The 26,551-nt window shown below is 39.6% G+C and overlaps 4 protein-coding genes across 5 annotated transcripts in view; 1 reads left to right on the top strand and 3 right to left on the bottom strand.

The window, feature by feature from the left end:
* sytl5 (synaptotagmin-like 5) overlaps positions 1-1,591 on the bottom strand; it is a 40,449-nt gene extending 38,858 nt beyond the window's left edge. For both annotated transcript variants that reach the window (XM_053329223.1, XM_053329225.1), the window contains exon 1: positions 1,495-1,591. The gene's annotated coding sequence lies outside the window, so the exon portion shown is untranslated. The remainder of the gene's footprint in view (positions 1-1,494) is intronic.
* A 2,856-nt stretch (positions 1,592-4,447) lies between these two features.
* On the top strand, positions 4,448-8,623 carry LOC128368425 (dynein light chain Tctex-type 3-like). Its single transcript, XM_053329232.1, has 5 exons — positions 4,448-4,508; positions 6,328-6,369; positions 6,462-6,585; positions 6,684-6,761; positions 7,822-8,623. Exons 1-5 carry the CDS (start codon positions 4,482-4,484, stop codon positions 7,896-7,898), a joined length of 348 nt encoding a protein of 115 aa, XP_053185207.1. The 5' UTR covers positions 4,448-4,481; the 3' UTR covers positions 7,899-8,623.
* Positions 8,624-9,983: 1,360 nt separating this feature from the next.
* Positions 9,984-18,027, bottom strand: xk (X-linked Kx blood group (McLeod syndrome)). Its single transcript, XM_053329227.1, has 3 exons — positions 17,655-18,027; positions 11,632-11,894; positions 9,984-11,131 (listed from the first exon to the last, which is right to left on the bottom strand). Exons 1-3 carry the CDS (start codon positions 17,897-17,899, stop codon positions 10,194-10,196), a joined length of 1,446 nt encoding a protein of 481 aa, XP_053185202.1. The 5' UTR covers positions 17,900-18,027; the 3' UTR covers positions 9,984-10,193.
* Positions 18,028-20,146: 2,119 nt separating this feature from the next.
* Positions 20,147-25,026, bottom strand: LOC128368423 (lanC-like protein 3). The gene is made up of 5 exons (XM_053329230.1): positions 24,493-25,026; positions 23,868-23,991; positions 22,361-22,558; positions 22,066-22,273; positions 20,147-20,306 (listed from the first exon to the last, which is right to left on the bottom strand). Exons 1-5 carry the CDS (start codon positions 25,024-25,026, stop codon positions 20,147-20,149), a joined length of 1,224 nt encoding a protein of 407 aa, XP_053185205.1.
* Positions 25,027-26,551: the final 1,525 nt, after the last annotated feature.

Below are 26,551 nucleotides of genomic sequence, written 5' to 3'. Positions count from 1 at the left end.
TGTTTTCATTGAGGAGGGGGGCATTATCTGCCCTTATCACACAGCAGGTGGCAGGAAATTAGGAGAAAGAGACGGGGGTCTCAACAGCATTGATTTACAGCTGTTTCCAGTCTTTAAACACACACAGTAAACAGAAATAAAACTGGTTGATGAATATAACATGATAATAATGATAATTAAATCATTAATCAAATAAAAGTCTAAAAAATGTGTTTGTCACATCCTCTGAGCTACTCTGATTTACCTTTGATGGTTGGACAAAATGAAGACACTGATATTATCAAAATTTTCACTGTTATGGAGCTGCAACAATTAGTCAATTAATTGATCAACTGATCAACTGAAAATTAATCAGCAACTATTCTGATAAATTATTTATCATTTAATTAACCTATTTAAGTAACAATGGCTGGTGTTTACAGCTTCTAAATGAGAACATTTGAATCTTTTCTGTATCAGTATTATCTGACAATTTATAGATTAAACAATTCATTGATTGATTGAGGATAATACTTGTCAGATTGATCAATAATGAAAAAACGGTTAGCTACAGCCTTTAAGTCATGACTTGGAAATAAAGTGAAAATAATAAGTATGTCAGACTCAAACCCTCCTGACACAACTTCTGCATTGTGAATACAGTCTTCAGATCCCACTGCTGACAATGTTTTTACCATCTTCTCTTTTATCTTCAACTACAACTAGATCTCATACACTGCATCAAAAATCTTCCCTGAAGTGCTGCGAGTGGCATCATCAAAGACAAGTGTAACACCAACTTATCCGAAAGGAAATACACCACTGAATCTGAATCAGGTCAGCATGTTTCTTCATCAAAGAAGCTACTGTACCTGTTCCTACATTCACCAACTAAACCTACTGACATGTAGCAGCCCCTCAGCAGAGGATCAGCTGAGACTATTATTGCCTGTCTGTCACCCTCTCAGCAACTGCAGTCTTTGGAGGAGTCCTGGTGACACCAGATAGGACTTTAATGGACAAGGTCATCATTAATCATCATCTGTGAGGCACAGACGCACTACTGCTGCACCATTAAAGTTGGCATTGATCGGTAATGTCACCAGGTGATCATTTCATCTGAACCACTGCCTTATTATTATTATATGACAGGATTCACATCTCTCCAGGTAAATGATTTTAGTCACCTGGTTTAATATACCGTCGACGCCAGCGGAGAAAAAGAGCTTTTTGCTGCATTGCACCTGCCCAAACGCGCCTAACTTTCAGGTGGGCTGTCTGGTCCCACTGATGAGTGAGCCATTCGAGGTCGTGATGGTGGACGGACAGCCCACCTCCTCACCTCTCCGCTTCTCCAAAGAAGGACAAGAAACAGATAAAAGATCCATGACTGGAATCAAACATAGACATGCAGCGGCTGCCGTGTTTCACACACTGCCATATGCCAGAGAAAACACCGGGGCTTTCGGTGTCCCGAAGTGTCGCCGGCTGACCCGCAGTGAGGAGGCGTCTTACCTGGTGACTGTGGACCTCGGTTAGGAACCGGCAGGAGAGCACGGCGGGCTGGAGAGTCAGTCGAGGGATCAGGGGCCGTACGTGAGTGTGTCGGTGCGCCTCGGCACCGTGTGAAGGCAGAGATCCACATTCAGGGTGTTCCCGACAGGAGGGGGCGTGGTGTGTGTGTGTGTGTGTGTGTGTGTGTGTGTGTGTTTGTGTGTGTTTGAGTGTGTGTGTGTGTGAGTGTGTGTGTGTGTGTGTGTGTGAGTGTGTGTGTGTGTGTGTGTGTGTGTGTGTGTGTGTGTGCGTGCGTGCGTGCGTGCGTGCTCGCATGTGTGTGTGTGTGTGTGTGTGTGTGAGAGAGAGAGAGAGAAGGAAAGAGGGAGGCATACACGCAATCCTTACAAATAGGCTTATTTTTGACAATGCGACAATTGTTTCTCGCAGTCTGCTGGTGTTTGTAACCTGTGCAATAAACTTATTGACATAACCTAATTAAAGGCGGATTCCAAAACAGTATTTATGGTTTACTGTATTTTACAATGATCGGCTTTAAATAGGTTAGGGGAAACTCCCTGTTGTCACTGGTAGTAGACTACATCATGAATTATATATTTCCCCGCTGAGACCTTCCGGGAGTCCACATTTCTGAGGTTATGGCCAGAGGAAGAGCCTGCTAGTTCATGTATGTGGCTGACACATAATATAAAAGATACTGATCGTCTTGGACTAACAACACTGTGAGAGGAACTGATGACATGGAGAGAAAAAAAACATGAATAAATGAATATCACATTAATTAGACGACCTTATTCCATATCATTACAGTCTCTTTGGTCTTAAAAATAACCTGTTTATCTATGCTATTGTCAGCCTGTCTCAGTACTTGTTGTGTCATAGTGATTGATGTTTTTCCCTCTTTGTATTATATACTTTTGTGTTGCCTGACATTATAGTATAATAATATCCTGTACAGTACATTATTACTAACATTACATTCCTTTTTTTCCTATTGCTCTGCACACTATTGTCCTTTTTTTAATATAAAGTTATTTTTAACACTGATAAAACTCGGTTAATTCTGACAAATTTACAGGAAGTAGGCTATTAATGTGCATTGTTCATTTTATATTAACGGATGAAAAATTGTATCAATTATATCCATCAGGTTGCATTACATCATAATTGGAACTCAACCCAGATGAAACATACTGTATAATCACATGTTAACGACTATTTCACATGTGAAAAACTCACAAACATGTTTTTTCCCCCCATAAATGTAAGAGGTCATGTGAAAACAACAATGTCATATATCATATTAATGTCAAACACATTCACACGCAATAGAGTCCCATATAGGTCAATGAGGTTGGTCATAAATTAGATTAAGAAGTGTTTTACTGGAATTTTTGGGATGTGTCTCATGTGAAATATATATATTTTTTCCACATATGAAAACATGAATGGGCTTTTTTTGGATGGGGACTAAAGATATCAGATGTCAGCACACATTTTCCAGCATTACACACATTTTCTTTACCCAGTTTGTGTCAATATAGCACTGACACAATTCTGGGTTAATGTTATCCATAAAGCCACTCAATACATTGGGTTGTTTTAGTGTTCTATTAATTTGTATGATTTACCCAAACTAAAGCCCGTTATAATTTTTACTCTTTTTAAACGTACATGTCATGCTTTGTTATTTTTTAAGTAATAACTTCAAAATATTGGATTTCTAAAGTTAACCCCATGTTGAATTGTTGCTGTACATTAGTAAGAACTGTGCAGGTGGCCCCAAATGCAGGAGTCAGGCAGAGCAAGGCAACGGATTAACTTTTTTTTCTCTTTCTTTTTTTCTAGGCTTCTGCAGGCAAAACAAGCTGGCAGGTGAAAAGGAAAATTAAAACAACAAAGAGCAGAACAAACCAAACAAAGAATCCAACTAAACTGAACTGAGAACCAGTTCGGAGAACAGAACGGAGAGCAGGGAAGAAATGATGAGGCTGGCTGATACAGGGCAGATGTGCATATGGGTAAAGGAGGGAAATTGAGTGGAAAAGAAGAGACACGCCCACACACCGATGGACTGGGAGGCAGAGATAAAACACCAGGCAGACACATACTAAAGGCAACTAAATATATGCTGCCCAAATATTTTGAAGACGTAACTCAAATAAGCCAATATAAATAAATCCAAAGGGCCTCTGGTGGATTGATGGAGGGACATAGAGCCAGACTGTGACAGAACCATAACAAAGCGTTTCAACTTGTGGCCTTCATCAGGGACATCATAAAACACATGCCAGAAACCATCCCAAGATAATTTAATGACTGATTGCTTTGAATAAACAGTATGACCAGTGTAGGCAGTGAATGTCCGGTTCCCAAATATAATTATCCATTAAATGAACTCAGTGGAAGTCCAGTATGTAATAGAAAAATAATGGCTACAAATTAGTGACTTATTTGTTAGTTTACTTTTAAGGGACAATGCAAAAAACCCAAACAACCATCAACAGGTTACAGTAATGATAGAGATGTTCTGCATATTGTAGCCAAGGCTAATCAGTGACCCCTGTATGTCCCTGGTCGTAAAATATAATCATTACTAAAAGTATATTAGTTAAAATGAGCACATAATAAATACATTGACACTCTGATACATGTGACATGATCATTTTACATGTGTTGAGTGTATGTGTGCACATGTGTCTATGTTCCCTAATTTATGGCAGTATGTGTGCACATGCATGATGGTTATAAGTGTGTGTGAAATCAATGCACATCTAATTATCAGTTGTATTGTATGAGCGTCGCTTGATTGTGTAGTGTGTGGATTCAGCCACAGAGAGGCGACATAAAAACACAGTCAGCTATTTGAAGGAGGAGGGGGAGGTGGAGCATGACCCGGAAATAACATGAGTGAACAACATAACAACCGTCCATGACAACAGCGTCCAGAAACCGGCGACAATAAAGAGGCCAGATAGCAGTGAACAATGGAGGAATATAACTCTGGAGATGAGGTACAGCTGTTTATAATCATATGTAACTGAGTATTAAACGCTCCTCAGTCGACATTAAAATGTTTTTTGTCTCCAATGTTGAATGAGAAGATAACGATGTTTCTCTCAGGGTGTGGCCTCACTCATCACATTTACATTAGCAGAGAATTATTATATAATATTATATTTATACAACACATCCAGAGTATGTTATTAATAAAAACACCTGAAACGGTGAGTTATGGTGACTATACACAAATTGTGGAGTGTCTTTTGTGCCACTCTGTCAATCAGCTGATTGATACATTAATAGTTGATCATTTATCTACTATTCAAATTTAAAAACTATTTGACATTGTTTGTTGTTTGTGATGATCTCGTCAGCGGTATGGCCTGGAAGGCACTGATTCAAATATGAAATATTCATTATCCCTCTTTTACAAGTGAAACACTATTAATGACGTAACTTATCTTAAAGATCCCATTCAGACATGTTTTAAGACCCATAAAAAATACTCTGCTTTGAATAATAATTTGTGTCTGACATGTTTCTTTCTCCACAAAAAAGTTCAATTACCTAGTTAAAAATTGTTGCCATTTCATCTGCTCCCTTTCCCTGTTAAAACATTCTGAATCTATGAATATGCAAATATTTTTATTTTCAGAAGTTTAACTTTTGGACACAAGATGTCTCCTCCTTCACTATAAAGTCTACTCACTGTTTGTGCTCTGTAGGAACAAGAAGATTAACACATTGTTGAGCAGAGGCAGACTAAGTTACAAAAGTATCATCGGCAAAGCAATTTCAAAAAATGGAACTTCTTATTATACAGAATTTCCACGGTCATATTTAATATTATCAGAAATATGTCAGAAAGATATTAACAATGAAAAAAGTGATCAAACGGAATGAAACTGAATTTAGTTTAGATTTTAGTTTAATTTTTTAGTTAAGTAATTTATTAGTAGATTGACATAAAATTCATCTTCAGTATTTTGATAATTGAATAATCATTTTAGTTTTTTTAAGCAAAAATGTCCAAAACGTCCCCAAATGTGATGCTTTGATGTTTCTCTTTGTCATACATGACTGTAAACTGAATATGTTTTGATTCTTTGGACTGTTGGTCAAACGAAACAAGACATTTGAACATGTCTAATCTCTGACATTTTATTAACAAAACTATTAATTGAGGCAATAAACAGCAGATTAGTTGCCTTCCATAGCTCTTTATTAAGAAACATTAAATGAGGAAATTTATTCAACTTGCAAGAAAATAGTTTTTTATGCCTTAACATTTTGATTCAAAACTAACAAACCAAACAAGATCATCCTCTACCTAAAAAAAGCGAGGGTTGGACAAATATTTGGCTAATAAATTGAAGCACTGATCCACACGTGCACCAGCTACATTTTTATCCATTTCCTCATCAGACTGTTGCTGACAGATTTGTCATTGACTCATAAATAAGAAACACAAGTCTTCCGGTTTGATGTCATTTTTGGCTTTTGAGTGAATGTGTTTTTCAACAACATCTCAATTTTTCATGAGATTTTCTCATGAATTATGTTGTGAACAACAAACCACAGTCCGCTATAATAGCGGCTGTCGACTGGAACCAGTAACTATAGCTGTCAAATAAACATAAACACAGTAAAAAGTACAATGTCTACAATGGTTGCGATCCATGTGTAATTCTGAAGCTTTGCCTCTTCAAATGACAGCTTGACTGTTACATAGAATAGTTCACTCTGTTGGTTTCTTCTTTTAAAAAAAGAAACAAAGCTACTCAGCTGTGTCTAACTCTGCTTGTTTTTCTTTTTGAAATTATGCTGCAGGGGGTCTTCAATGCTGATGAGGCCAGTATCACAGTGAAAGAGGTATTATTTAATTCTTGGAAACGTTCATGTGTTTTCTTTCATTGTAAATCCACTCTTTGATGTGATGTCTACACATCTTTCTGTGTGTTCAGTGTATTGAAGGTGTCATTGGTGGGGCAGATTATAACCAGAGTAAAGTGAACCAGTTGACTGCCAGTGTCGTAGAGCACTGTCTCAGTCATCTGGTGAAACAAGGACGGCCGCTCAAATACATGGGTGAGCTCTCTACCTGTCATTCACACAAACATGAAATTATCTACATATGTGACATATAAACATGTGACTGAGAAAAACGGGTCTCTGATGTTTTCCAGTAAATTGTACCATCATGCAGAAGAGCGGCGCTGGTCTCCACACAGCCAACTCCTGCTACTGGGACACTGCCACTGATGGTAAGAGACAAATTATTATTACAGCTGGGTATCATTATTCATCAATTATTTAATACTAGAGCTGAAACTACACATGCATTACTGAACTCACATAGAAGTAAGGCGAGTCTGAAAAAGACGTTTTTCTATAAAACCTTTTTTTAATTTAAAAAAGAAGCCAAACCTTTCATATTTTTACTCTTGACTTTAAATAATCTTTAGTGTGGCTAAATTATTCTTTAAATCAGAAACGTTCTGATCAAAGAATAAGTGAACAAGATTACAAACCTGCTCTGACATTTATTGCCAGCTTTTGGTATTTGACTATTTTTCTTACAGGCATTTCAGGCAGTAGCAGAAAAATGACAGTATATGGTTTGATACCCAGTTCAATTTTTAATGGCATCTGTGATGACCCCACTCTCTAGAGGAAAAGGCAGCAACCTTAAACCAGATGGAAAAATAAAGTAATACAATATAAATAATAGAAAAAAGGGTCCTGAGGGTGCTGCTTAATAACTTGGCGTGCCAGATGGTTTGTTACATAGAACCATTGGAGAAGTTGTCCATGGAAACTGTTTGGAAAAGGGCCAGCACTTTCAAAAATACTTAACAGGTGATTGGATGAAACATCTGTTCATCACTGTCAATCAGTCTTACCATGTGAAGCAGCTGCATTCACAATTCTTACTGGTCTGAAACACTGGTGGTTCAGATACAGGCACAATTTGCCTTACAAGATGAATCCTCATGATCTTGTGACGTCATGATCTCCCAAATCCAGCTGGTAGGAGTCAAATAAATTAAACCTAAAAACAAAAGAAACAAAAAAACCCATAACTAATCTGCCCCTTCTTATCTGTTCAAAAACCAAAAAACATTAGAAGCAACACCCCTGATCCATGCGTCTCTAAACAAAAATGTATCGGAATGTGACTGCGTGTATGCATATAGCATTTCCTGGTGTATCGGCTATATGCAATATATAAACTACATCCAACAGTCCAAAAGCAAAACATTGTAAATATTTGAAGGATTTATGTTGACTGCAGTATGATCAGTCTTGTTGTTTCCCTTTCAGGAAGCTGTACGGTCAGATGGGAGAACCGCAGCATGTACTGCGTGGTCAGTGTCTTTGCTGTTGCTGTGACTCTGTAACAGTAGCACAGAGCTGCACCTTGCTCTCTCTCTCTCTCATTTCCCAAGCTGCGCCTGAAATGGCATTGTGACCAAGAAGCCGTGAAGATCTTCAGATGAAAACCTTAGGTAGCAGTTAATGTAGGAGTAGCTTATGTCTCCCCACAGGCTTGAACAACATAACGACAGGACAGGCAACTGCTGTGTGCGGGCATGACTTGGTCATGGTCAGAATTAAAGCCTGATGCAGTCAAAGTATTGAAAAGCACTGAACACTAAATATTGTGATCCATCAAATCCTTTCATATGTTGTCAAAAAGACACTGTAAATTTTCCATAATGTAGGAGTAGTTTTTTTTAAATCATGTGTCTCCTTCAGTACATTCCCAAACAAAACAGGCTTAACTGTTGATGTAAAGAAGAAGACACGATTGTTGTCTTTCATTACGTATAAGCAAGACTTCTTGTAAAAAGTGTTTGTATTAGTCTGCATTGATATTTTAAACATTTATATTGCACTGTGAGGATATGATTATGAGTTCCCAGGCCAGGACTGTTTAATGGTAATTTCCAACAACCAGGGCACTTTTTTGGGATTTCATCTGCAGACGTTTTTGAATTCTTGTGTTAAACTGTTTAATTTATGGAGGCTGTGTACTGTAATAATTTGCTGGAATGTGCACAGTTCAGTCATTAAATGTATTCAATTTGATTTGCTTCTGAGTGAGCATCAATTTTTTCAAAACCAAAACAGAGATAGGATTTGTTAAGCAGAAACATCTTGTTAGCAAACTGACAAAGCGGAGAAAAATGTTGACTTTTGTCCACTAGATGTCAGCATAGGACAGTATAAAATAACTGCTCCTCTGCTAAAATAAGTAAATACAGACTTTTTCACATATAAATATAAATTTATTTTCGGTAGGATTTCATCTTTTAATGCCTTTCGTCTTTCTTCGTATGAGAATGTTTGATGTGTACAATGGGTATTTCACATTTGTTTTGGCTTAAAAGTTTGCTCGTCTTATTTGTACAAACGTTAGGAGCATTATTGTGATACCAGAGGTCATTGTCCCTCTGCAGATACATTGCAAAAAGGAGTTAGTGCAAAAACAAACAATACTGACATTCTCTCTCACACACACAATTATATATAGCAGGGTTCAAAATTTCCTTTTTTTTGCCCATCTGCCAAATGACTAGTTAATATTCAAATTTTACCAGCCACTCAATAGATTAACATTGTTCTTTTGGCAAGTAACTGAAGCAAATCTATCAGCCACTTGCATATTGGTGCTAATTTTGTGCCCTGTTACACACTGAAGGTTTAAAACTAAGCAAAGATATATCTTACAATTCCAAACATTGACACTTTTTTCTGTTAGATATCCATTTTGTGCGCACACAAGTGTTAATATTCTAACTAATGAAACATACAGACGCAGAGCTGACAGACATAATAAAGCATGAGTTAGAAAATTCCAAATACATACAGTATGAACAAAACATTTCACATCACAGCTGTTGCTGTTCAAAGGTTGAACCAAAGCCACTTAAATCCTTTTTTTTTTGTAAACGTGCAAAAAACATTACACACAGAGATGTCCGTGCTTTACAGTATTGTGTTTGGTGATCAAACTGGCTCTTTAACAATGTGTGGTGATTGGTATCTCACTGCAAGCACAAATACATCACAGAAGCAGCGCAGATTGATTATAAAGCTCTTATCAAGGAGTAAAAAAGCTGATTGCTTGCAGCCATAAATCTAGGGTTTTTTAAAGAAAAAACCCTGTACAAAACAGACTCAACCCCCCCAGCACAATAACATTTACACCTCACCCGAGGCTCCACACATGCATACTTCCATGCCAAAGAGAGATACTAAATACAATCAATTCAAATGCCATGGCTCCTGGTGATCAATGCAGCATATAAGTGGAAACAGTCTCCACACATATAAAAATGGTGGCAACAACAACAACCACAGGTTTTCATTCATATTAGAGGCTGCACAATGATGAAGGTAAGGATGTTTGCTCTTTCTGAATACTGCTTGCTGATGTCAGGTTAACACGAGTGAAAACAATGTAATTTTGCAGTCGGTACAGATCCACAGTTAAGGACACATTTGCTTCGTGTGGGACAGACGGTGGTAGAAAAACAGATTAAATGGATTCATGAAATGGCGATGGAAGGATTTAAAGTGTAAACTCAATTCACAGAGGGATCAATGTGGCACTTAAAAGGTTACAAGGGGTGCGATTACTGTTTGCTCTGTACAGTCCTCTGAATGGCACATCAAACAATTGTAATGCTTCAAGCATCGCAGGATACACTGTGGCAAATGTCACCATTGATTCCCCCTTCTGTATTATTGCCCATTTCATTAGGAATGTCATACATTGTGTCGTTGAGCATGTCGTAAGTCGTGTCATTAGGCATGTCGTCAGTGGTGTCACTGCCTGTTTCATGGGCTCGGTCACTGGCTGGCTCCTTGCGCGGGGCAGGGCTCGGTGGCTCCAGGATGGTCTTTCCTATTGGCGTGTTCTGCGGCGAAGTAGAGTTGCACATCAGGCAGAGAAGTGAGGAGCAATTCCAAAGGCCCTGGGTCATACTAGACGAGAAGAGCCTCCGACACGGATGGCAGAACTGGTAGAAGACCAGCATGAAGAAGATGGCGATGGCGTAGGCGACCAGCAGCTGCAGGACCAGCAGTGGGGCACAGATGAACTTGTAGAAGTCGGTCTTGTAGATGTACCACAACAGAATCAGTGAGGCGTTCTCCACAAAACGCAACATGTAATACACAGCCATGCGATACCAGTTCTGGGACTTATTGATAAGGTCTGGGTCATTGAGTTTCACCTGCACAGCTGACCAGCAGAACATGTTGATGCCAGCGTACAGGAAGGTGAGCAGGCAAAGCACGATGGTGGTTCCCACTCTGGTCAATGTTTTTTCAATATTCTCAGGGAATGGGGAGTGGCTCTGCCAGAAGAGGATCCAAGGGTAGAGGAAGAAAACAAGGAAGTTTAGCAGAACCACAGGTAGGACCCAGAGCTGCAAGACAGAGCTGAATAGAACCAAGACCACTACCCGGGTGGCAATCTCAAAGCTTCGCCACAGGAAAATGCACAGATAAGCAGTGGGTCGGACCTCCACTTCATAGTCATCATATTTGATCTTGATGGCCAGGATGTTGCAGCGCAGTGCTCCGTACACAATGGACAAGAGGGAGATCACCATGAGTGTGCCTGAGAGAGAGAAAGATATCACTTAGAGTCCTGGAACAACTGTTTCCACATTCATCACATACAGACCGTTGAATCAGTAAATGTGAAATAGAGATGTCAGAGAGCAGAAAAAGAAATATTTACTGGATGTATTTATGATTTTATTTAATACCAGCTGTCCTAGTTTGACTTGTGTGAACCTTAAGTTAATCTCCCTCAGGAATAGAAATATGTGCACACACACACACACACACACACACACACACACACACACACACACACACACACACACACACACACCATTTTCCATCCTAGATATCAGAGAGGCAGTTACATAAGTCCTCTTTGACTCATGAAAACAACATCCTCTTGTCTCCAATATGGCACTTAGCTTATCTGCCCACATCATAGTGGAGCTGTGATGTAGGCAGATAAGTGGAGCACAGATAGAGCTGTAAGCTGCTAACTGCCTACACACACACACACACACACACACACACACTTCCATGCCTTCCTCTCACCTCTTCCGATGGACATGCCTTGTTGCAAGACGCATATGTAGAGCTGCAGGGTGAGCTGGGGGGCAGAACCCAGGAAGGCCTGAATGACAGAGGTGCGGGCGAAGGCTGCTCGGTGTGTAAACAGTTTCCCCTCCGCCTGCCCAACCTGTCGCTCCACCTCCTCAGACTGACCCCCACGGGGCATCTGCTTCTTCCTGGTGATGCTGACATAAGGCTCCTCCACACGGCCCACACTGCCATAGATGCAAAACGCCTCCAGACACCTACAGTGCAGCAACGGTAGGAAACAAAGACTGTTAAAAGGCTCTCAATGAAGGGCTGCATATAACTTTTTCAATTTCAACGTCATTTATTAGGTTCCACACACACCACATTAACAGGAAACTCAGAATTACATCCCAGCACACCATAAAACCAACATACAACAAAACCAGATAAACTAAGAGAAACAGGATTAAGATGCTAATGTTGATAATGTTCACCATGTTCACCAGCTTAGCGTGTTAGCATGTTAACATTAGCTAATTACCACTAAACACAAAGTAAAGCTGAAGCTGAATTTAATGTCATCAGCTTTTCAGATACTAATTTGTCCATATTTTGGACACATTAGTGAATGTCTGTACTAAATTTCATGACAATTCATCCAACAGTTTTTGAGATAAAAGAAAAGTCAGGGGGTGGTCACCAAAATCAAACCCTCTGGGGACCATGAATGCTTGTTGAAACAGTATTTGAGATATTTCAGGTTGGACCAAAGAAGTGGACCAACTGACTGACTGATAGATAATATACAAATGCAGACTAACCGAAAGAAAAAAGACTTGGAGTCTACAGCCATGCTGGAGGCTCTGTCAGTGTGCTTGTATGTGATATCAGTGTGAATTTCAGACCAATGTCACCATCTCTAGGTCCACACTGCTAGCATGGCTGAAAATGTATATGACAGCTAATCGATTGATCACTCAACAGGCACAATGAAATGCAGCAGATGTAAGCAATGAGGTCATTTGAGGTGAGGTCATTTAACCAACTGCATCAATATCTTTTTGTACATTTACACCAGCACGTACCTCACTGTTATTATGGATGTTCTGGTTGGCAGCTGCCAGAAAGATAATAAAAACACTGAAGTGCTGACTGTGGGGAAAATCCCAAAAGCTGAAGCGATGCTGACCTGATAAAGCAGTACTGACACACAGTGCCAATAATATAGCAGAGCAGGGGAGTTTAAACCACAGGGGAGCAGGGACAGATTGTTTATCAGCCTGAACTTCACTCGAGCAGTACGCACAGTGAACGCATCACTGATTTATTTGAATAACACATGTGAAGCTTCAGCCTGTGAGACGATTTTAAGACGTTAATACAAAACAACAAAATCTCATTCAATTATCTCATAAGCTCAGCATGTTTTAAGTGGAATGCATCCACTGTGTGTTTCGGGGAAGAAATGTGCAGACAACAGATGGATATTGACAAAACAATCTTAACTTTAGAGCTGCAACATTTAATTTCTTTTAAAAATCTGTTTAATATTTCCCCAATTTATCATTTGGTGTCTAAAAAGTGAAAAATATTGATCACTATAGTCTTATTTTGTCCTGACCAACAGTCCACAGCAGTCTACTGTCCAGACCGAAGAAACCAGACAATATTTATATTTTCTGTCGATGGAGTAATCAATGAACTGCTGCAGCCCAAAACCAGCCAATAAATATTTTCATATTAATAAAGTATCAAATGACTACTTGAATGATGACAGCATCTTCCAGCTCATTGTCTTTGTTTCTGGACTGCAATTTTACTGTTTTCTTGGTTCAATCTCATTGCTCTCAATAAACCGACTGTACGCTACCTGCTCAGCAGCACCAAACAAGAAACAGACACAGTTACCAACCAGCTGGTGTTTATGTTGATTCATTTAGCAGCTAATGAGACAGAAATGTTTCTCAGGAGTTGGTGGAGACTAAAAACTGGAGTAGAACTATTTTACCAGAAGTTTCTCCGAAGAATCACAGATGATGGAGTGATGAATCTTTCTCTTTACTCATTACATGCCAGCACGGAAAAGGGAGTTCTGCCAACCAACAAACCATTTCAGCTTTTATACTGTAACTCCTAGTGGGAATTTGAATAAGAGAGGGCAATAATGTAATAAAGTAACACAGTAACAAAGTCATAAAATAATAAAGTACAGAAACCAACCAATGAATACTGATAACTTTTGCTGACACCTTACTAGATCATGGGTTCTGTTTCAGGAACCAGGTTCAACAAACTCTGAGTTAAAACCTGAACTCTTCGGTTTCAGAACAGGTGATATCAGTTAGTTCAATCAACTCTGAGTCAAAGTAACCCTGAGTGAAGCTCGTGCATGAGGAGATACCAAGCCACAGATAACATGATTCACCATGGCAACAGGAGAAACAAAGTGCTCAGTCCTCCTACTTCTCCCCAGTGGAGTTAGACCTATTAATGAATGCATGCAGGTAATGAGTATATATTTAAGAAAAAAAGCAATACAATAGTAGCAGCAAAATAACATGAGCTGATGTGACAGGAAATTCACAACCAAGTCAATGTGTGAGTATTAATGAAAAAAAGAAACTACATGTGATAGGCTATATTTCAGTAGTTAGTGGAATCTTCTAAGCAAATAAATGTTTTCAGCCATCCCAACATTGCCAGTATTTAATATTGTCTATTTGAAAGCAACACCTAAATGCCTTTATACATACAACAACTACAGTGTAAAAGTTTCAGTGCAAGAGTCAAATTATTTTGTTAAATTAAGATTTATGTTTGGGCACTTTCACTTTAATTTAACAGTAGCTGGTACAGAGGTTGATAGGAAACAGGGAGAGAGAGAGAAGGGAAAGTTCCTCGCTGGAATCAAACTAGTGACTCGATCATTATGGAGGCATGTGCAGTATCCACTTTAATACCAAGACCCTTCAAGTGTTGCATTTCTGACAGCCTGACAGTCGGTTGCCTTGGAAACATGCTCAGTGTGACCAATGTTACATGTAAAACTGCCACTGGCAAAAAAACAACCAACGTGCAACACTAAGAATTTGTTCTGAACTGAGAGTGTGTCCACGATGTGTCATACAAATGATAGGAAGGCTGAGAATCTTGTTCAGATAAATGATCGATTGTAGCCTACAGAATAACGGAAACACTCAAACAGATAATCATCAGAGAATGATAAAACATCAGTCTGCAGGCTTCAACTGAAAGGAAGAGAAACTCAGGATAAGTTGAAGAAAATTTGCCAGTGAGCAGGTTAGTTTCATGGAGTATGTTGCCAGGGTAACTCACTCAGAGTTAAGCTGAACTGGCTTTGTGAAAAGCCAGTTTCCTTCACGCATTTTGTTAAATCAGACAAGACACCTGGGGCCTCATTCAGAAAGCAGGTTTAGTGAAAACTCTGAATTAGTTGACTCAAAGTTTTCACTAAACTCTGAAAGGAGGAAAGCAGGTTTCTTTCAACTCTGAGTCAACTAACTCAGAGTTTCCACTAAACCTGCTTTCTGAAAGAGGCCCCAGGTGTCTTGTCTGATTTAACAAAACGCCTGAGTCATTAAGGCACACACGACACAAAAAAACCCCTCACAAAACAGAGTTTACAGGAGAGTGAATAATGCACAAACATGACTGGAATTAATGCAGATGTTGCTCCATATCTGCTCAATGTGGAAATAAGGAAATGTTTCCTAACAAGTCATTTCAGCATCAGTGTGTACACAGGTTGTTTCAGCTGCCTTCAAGTGACCAAATGAGTATGTTATTGCAAGTTTAAAGATCCAGTCCAGACATATCTTGTGTATACTGGACTATGATTGGCCTCCAAACAAATAGTGATCCAACACAGAGCAAAACTTTCCTTCTTCAGCAGATTCATATGAAAAAAGCATTCTTCAATAAGCAAAACACATTTCAGTAGAGAGGGTTTAAAGAGGATATTTCTGTATGTACAGAGACCTTGAGTTGAGTTAAGATTATTTTTTCAAGCTAACATTACTGAGTACTTCCATGCAAAACAAATTAAAATCCACTTCTGATTCGAGTCTGATCACTCATGCTCACTGCCCACTGCCACTTATGGGAAACTGGAGTTGCTAATTAGAGATGATGCTAATGGAATAAAAAGAAGAACAAGCAGTATTATGATGAAACTAAATATGACTAGATAGATGTGTTGTTTTGGGCGGTTGAGACAACTCTGACAGTAGGAAGTGTCACAGTACTGTGAGCAGTACAGACGGACATCCCCCTCTCTGCCTGTCACAGATAAGGAGCCAGCAGTAACATGTGTTATTCTTAGATCTGCTCTTCGCTATGGGGGAAGATGTAGAAGTCTGTAGTAATCATGTGAATGCACACTCAAGGAGGAAGTGGGCCAGGCAGGGTCAGATTCACAGTCTCTTTAACTGGTCGCCCAGAGGAAAAACATAAACAAAACATTGATGTTGCTGGTGGTCATAAATATGCAGTTACTGGATAAGTTAATGGTATAATGACACGTTTTATAGATCAGCATTGTTGCCATGTACCAACTATTTATATGAAATCAATAAAAATTAAAATATATAATCAAAACAACAAAAACAACTTTAATGGATCATCAAAATTGTTGCTGATTAATCTACTGATCTGTTAATTGACCCATCATATCAGCTCTAATTATGGAGTCCATTCGTGCTGCAACTAACAATTGTTTTCATTTTCTTGATTAGTTTTTTTGTTTTTTTACACAACATAAGAAAACAGGGGAAACACCCATCATAATTTCCTCCAACATGAATTCTTCAAACAGCTTTTTTGTTGCTGAACCCAAACAGATTCAGTTTACTACTGTAGGGCTGCCAATGATTATTTTCATAATTGATTAATCTGTCAATTCAATTTTTTGATTCATCAATTAATTAGTAGTTTTGTCAAAAATGTTGATCACTGTTTCCTGAAGGTGTAATGTCAAAAGTCTCAACAGTCCAAAACCAAAACATTCAGTTTACCATCAAAGAGGACGAAAGAAATCATAACACATTCACATTTAACAAACTTCTTAGAAAATAACCCAAAACAATTAATCAATTATCAAAAGAGCTGGCAATTCATTTTCTGTTGATTGACTAATCAATTAAATGACTTATCATTTCAGCTCTGCTATAACAAAAGAAAGTAAAGCAGAAAATGTTTCTTGAAAAATTATATAACTAATTAAAGATCATTATCAGTTGCAGATTAATTTGTCTCATTTCAGCTCTACAGTTCCCATATTTCAGGACAGACTCATTTTATCCCAGTAAACTCCTGCTGGTTGTATATTAATGGGCACTGGTCGTGCTGTGTATCTGTATACAGTGGGGGGATTAGGCTCATGACTACTATAACTGAGGCAGATGGCTACAGGCCAAGCCAGGGTTTACTCAGAGGGGGACCAGGCCTATTATGGTTTCAAGAACTATGTGCAGATGTTTAAAGGCTCCTCCATCAGTGTGACCACCACAGTCTGTCCGCCTCTGCACGGAAGCTGATTAAATGATCTTTCAGATGGAACAGTCATGAATAAATCAGACACAGTCCGCTCTGTGAAGGTGATCAAACTGTAAGGAGATCTACTGCCAAGTCACATTACATTGATAGAGGCTGAGCAGACTGGCAGCTATATGGGTTTATGAAACATGCCGATGAGCAATGAGAGAATTGGTCAGCCTTTTATTTCCGAAGTAAAGAGGCAGAGACATTCGTTGCACCAGCCGAGTGTTTACGGCCAGGCAGACACAAAAGGCCAGAGAAAATGAAAACAACAGCATGTGCGCTGCGCATTCAAACCATCTTTAAGCAGCTTATGAGCATGCAGGCCCGAACATGTTTTATCGACAATACTCGCTCGTGGACACTACACCTGTGGCGGGTAATAAACACTTTCTCGCGTGACACGGCGGAGATTATGATACAATGGTATCCGCGTCTGTTTACGGGCCAACCACAGGGATAAACACGTCAACACTGACCTGACGATGGGTCCGAGCTGCAGTATGTGCAGCAGCAGAATGAGCGGTCTGTCTCTGCTGAGGTCCCGGTGGATGAAGATGAGGGTCAGTTGCACGAGCACGGACGGCACGAGGGTGAAGAGGAGGGTGAGCCCTTGCCAGATTTGGTCTCCCGCGGAGCGGTACGTGGAGCTGAGGTAGAGAGCTGCCGTGGTCTCGGCCGTGAACAGAGACACCGACACAAAGATAGAACTGGGGAGTCGCATCCTCACTCACGGAGCCATCTGGAGAACCCGCACGTCCATACCACCCAGCACTCACTCAGCCGCTGGACGTGTCGGCCGCCGCCGCAGCTCATCCGAGGTTTGAGGGAAGCTGGAAGGCAGGGAGGATGTTTTCCCAGCCAGCCAGGTGTTGTCACTGTAAGAGACTGCAGGGGGCGCAATCGGCGCTGCGCTTCTGTGCTCACCATGAGCTCGCGAGAAGCGCCGCTCAATGAGAAATCAGCCGCTCAATCAACGGTAAACACCGTTCAGACTGATAATACACAGCAGGGTTAATTCAATCACAAATACGATTATTTAGCAGGCTAATAATGTTATAGAAATAAGACCATCATTCACAGCAAACAGTTGATATTATAGTAGTAATTTTAATATCCATTGGCTTGGTTTAATTCTGTCATAAAATACACATAACTCTCTCTCTCTGTCTCTCTTTAGGACACAAAACAGGTACAATAAAAAGAAGACTTTTACAATAAACACATTTGAAAAACAACTAAATAACTAAATGGAACATTAAATGTTATTTTCTTTCTCTTTGTCTTTACTTAGTTAAAAGAAAGGATATATAGTGTTTTATTAGATTTCTTTTAAACCCACAAATAACCATCTCATACAGCATGCTGTACATGAGAACTGATAGCACTTTGAGTTTTCCTATTTCTTCTGCTGTCATATTGTCAGTGAAATCAGATTAAAAATGGACCATATTTAAATAACACTGAAACACACCGATGTGGAGGTGAAGGTAACAGACTGCCCTGTGGCCTACAGAAGGTGATTCAGAAGGTAATCAATTATCTGGAAGGTCTGAGCATTGATTTATGTTTTAAATATTGTTTTCATGTAATTCAGATGTGATTGTTGGTCATTTGTGACAATAATCTGAACAACAAAAAATGTGCGTCTGTGTTTTTTCCCCATTTAGACACTTTATTAATAATAATAATTAGACTTCAAATTCACACTTTGCTGTGTACAGCTCCAACTGCAATGGCAAAAACAGTGCAGACACATAGCATAGCAAAGTTCCACAACAGGCACAAATAACATCAGGAAACTGCTTTGGTTTGACATTACTGAGTTCACAGACCTTTTACATTTTAACATGAGCCAAGTGCCCAAAATACCTTTCAAAGCATTTTTACTTGCTAATGTTTTCAGACCTTTTCTCTGAGAGACATGATCACATCCAAATCTTACAAATGTGTTTTAAAAGGTCTTATTATCACATAGTAAGAAGCAAGAGGCAGAAAAAGAAATCTGTCGTCAGCTGTAATTTACATAACTACAAGTTGAACAAAGTGGCATCCTGAAGAGATTGCACACGAAGTAAAATGATATATTCACACTGATGACGTGTTTTGCTCTTTTGTTCTCAGTCCTAATCACAAGCTAAACTCTAGTTTACTGCAGATATTTCAGGTATAAGTTGTAGCAAATCACAACACATTGAACATTTCAAAGGTCTTCATAGATAACAATAGATACGTTTGCCATACCAAATAAGTACAAAAAGCTTTCACACTGCAACACAGCTTAAGCTTGGTTCAAACAGGTGAGTTAAGTTAAGTTGCACAGCGCAGACAAAGTGAGACAATAAAATATTGTAGTAGTACAGTTTGGTTTTCTCTGAGTATCTGTTGATTATACCTCTCTGCCCAGTTTGATTTTTTACATTCAGCAACAAAATCATTTCAAGATTTTCAGTATTTGTTGTGCAAATATTTATTGTGACATCATTAATTTGACAAATTAAGAAGCTTAAAGACATAAACTGAAACGTCTGCGATATGTGAAGCTGAGCTGGTGAAGTGGTAGAAAATTTTTAAAGGCATTATGTGATGTCTTTTTTTTGTGTGACTAGTGTGATTGTATTTTATTTCAGCTGTAGATCATTTAAGTTCATATGTGTTTGGGACCTGAGTGCAGCACCTCAGTAAAATATGCTGCAGTTTCATTCACTGTATTAGCAGTACCACTTTCACAACGTCTAAAGCCTCGATGCATTTTATCACATTGTAAATTGAATTGAGCAATATTAAGCTACGGTATGTAGGATGAATCTGGTAAAGCCTTGTACTTGAATATCCACTTTAGAATAGACCCAAAAGAAGAACAGCTTCTACTGTCTAAAACTCAATCACCATCCACCCCACCACAGTTTCTACCAATCCTGTTCACGGAGGATTGACTGGTTTCTGTTCAGGTCTGTGACTCTGGGTCCATTCACACAAAGACACTAAACAGAGGGAACTCTGATTGGTCGGGCTGCAAGAGGTCAACCAGGAAACAGACGGTCCCCGACAGGCCTTCAAACAGACTGTAGACACTGGTCACAGAGTGGGAGCCTGCCTTAAACTCCTCCGTGAAGAGGAACTCTGCAAACCTTCAGGGGAGAAAAGAAAAGTGGAGTGACATGAATGGACACTGACATTTTAAATGAATGCACAGTCAAAGACACTGACACTTTGATATATTTTCTGAGAATCTGGGGGTTTTGAAGAAGAGGAGGGGGCATGCAGTTTAGTTTCACGGAGTATGTTGCCAGGGTAACTGAGCTGGCTGAACTGGCTTTGTGAAACCGAAAAATCAGAGTTTCCTTCAACTCTGAGTCAACTAACTCAGTCGTTAAGGCACAAACATGACACAAAGACATCCCTCATATTCTCGAACGTTTTTACATCTTTAGAAACTCTGACACCATGATGTCTGAACAGGGTATATGAAAAAATCCTCATAGTTTAGATTTTATAAATTTAGGTAGGTTTATGGTAAAGCGTTGTGTCGACAGCTGTCCATAGTCTTGACAATAACATACATACATGTCTATTTTTTGCATATGTATGGAGATTTGCTCGTGAAACACGCTGTTTGTGCTTTTTGTCATGTACAATATCTTAATGTTTCCCTTTAAAGCTGGAGTGCAGGAATTTTGTCTCCCCCCTCTGGCAGTGATAGTAAAGGGTGCTCAGCTGTGATTACAGGCATGCAGCACTCTCATGTATACCCTGAATGACAGGCCCAACAAGTAGAGTTTGATAGTCCACTGGCCCACTGGGTTTATCCCAGTATGCCTGATGTCCAGTACACCACTGGCCGTAAACCTACTGTTGTGGCTGTAAAATGGTAGATAAATTGTTTTCAGGTCACACAACCCCCATATATTGGACTGTATATACACTCATTCACTTGGCCAGAGTTAGATGAAAGAATCAATGTAAGTCTTATTTTTGTACATTAAATATGGCCCTGGAACAAGGAGAGGATCAGATTTAGCCTGGCAAGACTGGAAACATGGGAAGCAGTTAGTGTGGCTCTGCCAACAAGAGGTAACAGTATACCTTTGAAGCAAAACGATTAAAAACAACATGTGGTTTATGAGAGGTTAGGTGCAGAGGCCTTCAGACAGAGATAGGCTGTTTCCCTGTTTCTAGCTAACTCTCCTGGCTTTAGCTTCATATTCACTGTAAAGACACTAGAGACACTAGAGTTTTCATCTATTGTAACTCTCAGATAGAAAGCATAAAAATCACTTAATAAAAAATCGATATTTTTGATTTTTGTTTCTGTACTTCAGCCCTTTCACACTTAATTTCATTCAGTAGCCTGTCAGCCCAGTTGGTATACGGTATTCCTACTGGTTCCTACTGGGAGAGAAATAAATAAATCTGTTGCTTGCAGTCACTGTGGAGACGTTTTTCAATTTGCTTTTTCCAAATAGCCTAATACATGTGTATACGTACTCCATCTAATTCTGAGGGCAAGTTTAAATTTCACACAAATTACATCAGGGTAACAGGGTATTTAAAGCTGGTTCTGGTATTTTCTTTGGACTCAAATTATTATTATTATTTATAATTTGTCTTTTTTTGGTCAATAAATCATCAATAATAAAAAGAGATTTAATATTTTTCTATCAGATTCATATACCTGGTGCATGCTCAAGTTTGACACAGAAATCAGAGCATCAAATAAACAAACAACTTTATTAATCCCTCTAGTTGCAATTTGTTTGGAGATGAATAAAGTTGTTTGTATTGTATTTGTTGCTTGTCACATGCCAGTCAAATTTCAATTTCCAGAGAAAGCAGGAAGTCCTGGCCTCAAATTTTTTATAATGAAGGACAGCAGAAGAGATTTCTTGCCTCTGAGCACGGTAGATGTATTTCGAGTTTCCTGTGAGCCGATAAAGCAGGAGAAAAACGTAAGCACTGCCTGCGACTCTGTGACAAATCCCAGGTCCCTTTTTCAGGAGCCCCTTCTGCCACACAAGCTCTCCACTGCGGATACATGTGTCCAGATACTGGGGTTTGTTATTGATCAGGTAGGCTTTGGCAAAAAGATATGCCACACCTGCATGAGAGGACGATAACACAAATTTAATAGGATACATTCTTTACCCTGAAGCAACAGCTGCTGAATGGATAATAATGAGCATACCAGGGGCTCCATGACACCAGTGCACTAGTTCATTCTCTCTCTCAATGATGGCGCCCAGCTCTGCAGGCCAGTTGCAATTCTGCTCCTGACTCATAAGGAAATTGACGCTTTGCCACACCAGGTCCTTCTCCACCCTGCTGAGGACGTCCTGGTAGCTCAGCAGCATCTGCAGCACTGATGAAAGGCCGTGGGCTGCGCCTGACAGGAGGGGGGAGTGAGGGGGAGGAGGAGGGACACACATGCACCCACCAAACCAGGCATGCAAGAAGGCAACGTGCCAGGCACACACAGACAGACACAAACCGTAGGACACAAGCACAGGCATTCACAAAGGACGACTGGATGACTGACTTTCTGTTTTCTGATTGTTACCCTCTGCACATACTTGACAGTTTTGTCTAATAGCAACTGTTTTATTTTCCAGCAGTGAACACGTCATCTCTGTTTAATTAAGCTCAAATGGAAGTTGCACAATCATGTCCTACTAAACAACCCATCAGGACCATAGACCACTCTGTTGGGATTTAAATATATATACTGAAATAGGATTTTAGGACTCAAATATCAAAACTATTAGAAAACATAGTGTAAATAGTCTATTTAGTCTATTTAGAAATAGAACTTTAGTCTCTAAAGCATGATTCTTGAAGTTTCTTAGACTTAGTACATTTAAGTTAATATTAGTATGAAGTAGTATGTTAATAGGCTTGCAACCTTCTAATCAGGCAAGATAGTTAATATTGGACGGTCTGCAAAACCTCATGACTCCAACATTTTTGAAATGCCAGTCAGACACGCTACACATTGCTGGAATTGGATGTAAATTGTGAAGTGCAGAATTCTTCAAATATGGATGTAATTCTTTGGGAAACTGGGGCAGGGTCTTCCTACATCATACTGGAGACATGCAGGGAAAACATTGCTCTCTGATGTAAGGAAAGCCGGTGTTGGTGGATTCCCTTCAGATAGGATTCTTGATGCTATCAAGCAAATCCAATGAGGAATCAAATCTTTCAGGACAGGCAAACTCTAACACATGCAGCATCTTAGCTTAGCCAGATGTGTTCATGTGAAAATCGTTTTCCAGTTAGGGTTAAGGTTAGGGTTAGTGACACTTTTTTACTTCCTCGTCATCCTCAAAGTTTAGTTTCCATGCAGAAGTGGCCAGTGGGCCTATGCTTACTATGGACTCTGTGTTGGTGTGATTGTTACTGAGGATCTCCGACCCTGACAGCTTTCTTCATCTGATGCAGTCAAGGAAAGGAGAGATAGCTTTACACATATGAACACACCAATCCCACATCAATAAATATCTCTAAAGTTTCCTTGTGTTTACAGTCAGAGGGCAGCAGTTCTGAGAAGGACATTCAGGCTAAAATCTTCATTTCTAAAAGCTAATTTGCCCTTCAAAACACAAAGTCTCCCTGGATAACAAAGGCAGACATTAAATACTTACAGGAGGTAACATACTTCTCTATCAAAGCTCACTCAGAGCTGCTGTTCTTACCGAGGTACTCTGTCCCATAGTACGAGTACATGAGGGGGAAAGGCTTTCTCTTCCTCCTGGCGTATTGTTTTCCTCCCATGATGATGGCCTGGCAAATAGATTTGATCTGATCCTTGCTCAAAATCTGGAAAATAAAGGACATCCTGTTGTCATCACATAGAAATACTACTCTCTCATTGATAAATCCATATCAGTTAATATATACACATTGTTCATTTCAAAAGTTTAACTGCTGGACACAACATGTCTCCTACTTCAATGTAAAGTCTATTCTCAGTGTTTGTGCACTGGAGGCTTCTAGTTTCCACATCACACTTGTGTAAGTGACATACTGGACCAGGATTAGCCCGTTTGCGATGTCACAAAATCCTGCACATCGGTCGCCCCTTAAATGATTTTCAATGATCACTGAGAAACTTTCTACTTTTAGCAGATAAACGTGAAAACAGCCTTTTAGTATCAAACTCTGCACATACATCATTCTGCAGAGTAAAGCTCAAACATTCAACTGAGTTTGAGTTCCCTCAAAAAAAGCATGCATCACAAAGCAGTTGGTTGCCTTGTGTGTGCACATGTAGACAATTTAAAGACGTGGATCCATGTTCAGCAGGTTTCAGGAGCTCACCTCTATGCCCAGCTTCTGCTTGAGCACCAGGGCGGCACACAGGTACCCAGCACGTCCCACAAACAGCTCATCGGAGCCGCACTCCAGGAAATTGATGGGCGCACACACCTCCCACAGTTTACGAAATTTGGTCAGCGGCTTCACAAACTCAGCCAAGCCCAGAGACTTGTATATCATCGTGGCCACTGCGTAGATGCCAGCCCCACCGAGCAGGAAGGCAGCACGCATGTTTTTGTCCGGCTCTGCGTCCACATTTTTGACCGACACATCGATGATCTGTTTAGCCGTCTTCAGGTAGGCGTCCCGCTGCTGCGAGAACAGCGGACACTCGCTGACATGATACAGCATGTAGGCCACCCCGGCCGGGCCATCATACAGCCCTCCGTCGTAGTCGCTGATGTCGACGGGGACATGTTTCAGGATTTTGTCAATGGTGGAGATGACGGCGGGCACCACGGCTTCTGTGCCCTGGTCCGGGAGCAGCGCGCCCTTGTAGTCGGTGAAGCGGTTGGCAAAGCAGCGGGTGTTTTCCATCACCGGTGAAAATCCCCACTCCACTAACGCAGATCAGTGTCAGCCCGAGAGGTAACCAAGGATGCTGAGGGAAGAGACACACCGACTGCTCATCCAATCCCATCAGCCCTCAGCTGATTGGATGACAGCAGGGATGGTTCAGTCTCATATTAGATGCTGGGACCTGCAGCCTGTCTGCCCCGCAGTGACCTCTTGTCAAAGTTTTCATTTCAGTGTGCAGAAGTGGAAGAAGTATTCAGGTCCTTTACTGAAATACAACCAATAATAATACAGTTACCACAAAGACTCCTCACTCTACACAATTAAAACTCCACCATCTTAAAGTTTTAATCACAGTATACTGAAGTAGCTTTAGTAGCAAAATATGTGCAGTATCCTGTATACAGCCTGCAACACATCCAATATCATGAAGGTTATAATGTATTATCCAAACTTTTTAAAAGAGTTGTTAGGCTTTAAACTTTTGGTGTATTGTGTTATAGAGTTTATTTTGACCACAACATCAATTAGGGCAGATAAAATGACCTGTGTAGGATGTAGGCAGGGCTCCTGTATTAGACTGCATATACTGAGACAACTGATTGATTTTTGTAATTATAAGTAGGTTCATTATTATACAGAACTGACCCCTGAGTACTTTAGTTGTCTAGCTGCTCAGGTAAAAGTCATGACAAATACTTCATGTACTGTTGGGTAGTTGCACTTTCAATAAGCTGACATTGTACATAAATCTAAATCTGCAAATCAAGTTAATGTCATAAGAGCCTAAAGATTAAACAAAACATGTATAAAGGATAAAAATGAATGGAGCTGAAAGCATCCAACATAAAACATTTAGGGAACACATTAAATAGTTGGTTGTCCCCATTTTTATATTTGGCATATTTGCATATGCTGTACACTGTTTGGGCCTATTATATAGATAAATAAATAAAGATAAACTGAATATGTAAATATATGATATGTATCTTAAATTCATACATGAATCAGTGGAGCACACTACAACTACTGCTAATTATAATAAATATAATGTGAAGAGTGACTAAGTGACCTATATTTATGAATATTATATTCAACTTTACACATGAATGAATCAATAATCAATAAGATAACATACATAATAACATAAAACCATTAAAAGGGATCATATGTAATGTGAATACTTACTTTGAGTTACTTTCTTGCTGATACAATTTCTGTAGGCTACTATAATTTAAGTCATTTTACTCCACTACTCTTCATTACACGTTCCCAGTTTTTCCATTGTTGGCCCTGAAATGTTGAATAGTTTGCCTCTAAATCAATATTTTAAAAACTCATCTTAAGACCCATCTATTTTCTTTAGTCGCTGCAATTAATCCTATAACTACGGTGGCTGAATCCCATTTAGTTTTCCCAAATCCTCAGTGTGGCTTCTTTGGACACTTGAACAGAATTGAGACGTTGTTAATATTATCAGTTCTACCTGTGCCTTCTCCTGCTATGACCATTCAAAATGTCTGCAGTGACAAAGGTCTATTCACCC

Source organism: Scomber japonicus, chromosome 11 (assembly GCF_027409825.1).
Source record: "Scomber japonicus isolate fScoJap1 chromosome 11, fScoJap1.pri, whole genome shotgun sequence".
NCBI lineage: Eukaryota > Metazoa > Chordata > Actinopteri > Scombriformes > Scombridae > Scomber > Scomber japonicus.
The sequence above is the reverse complement of the archived record's forward strand: the minus strand, read 5'-3'. Positions and strand labels throughout refer to the sequence as shown.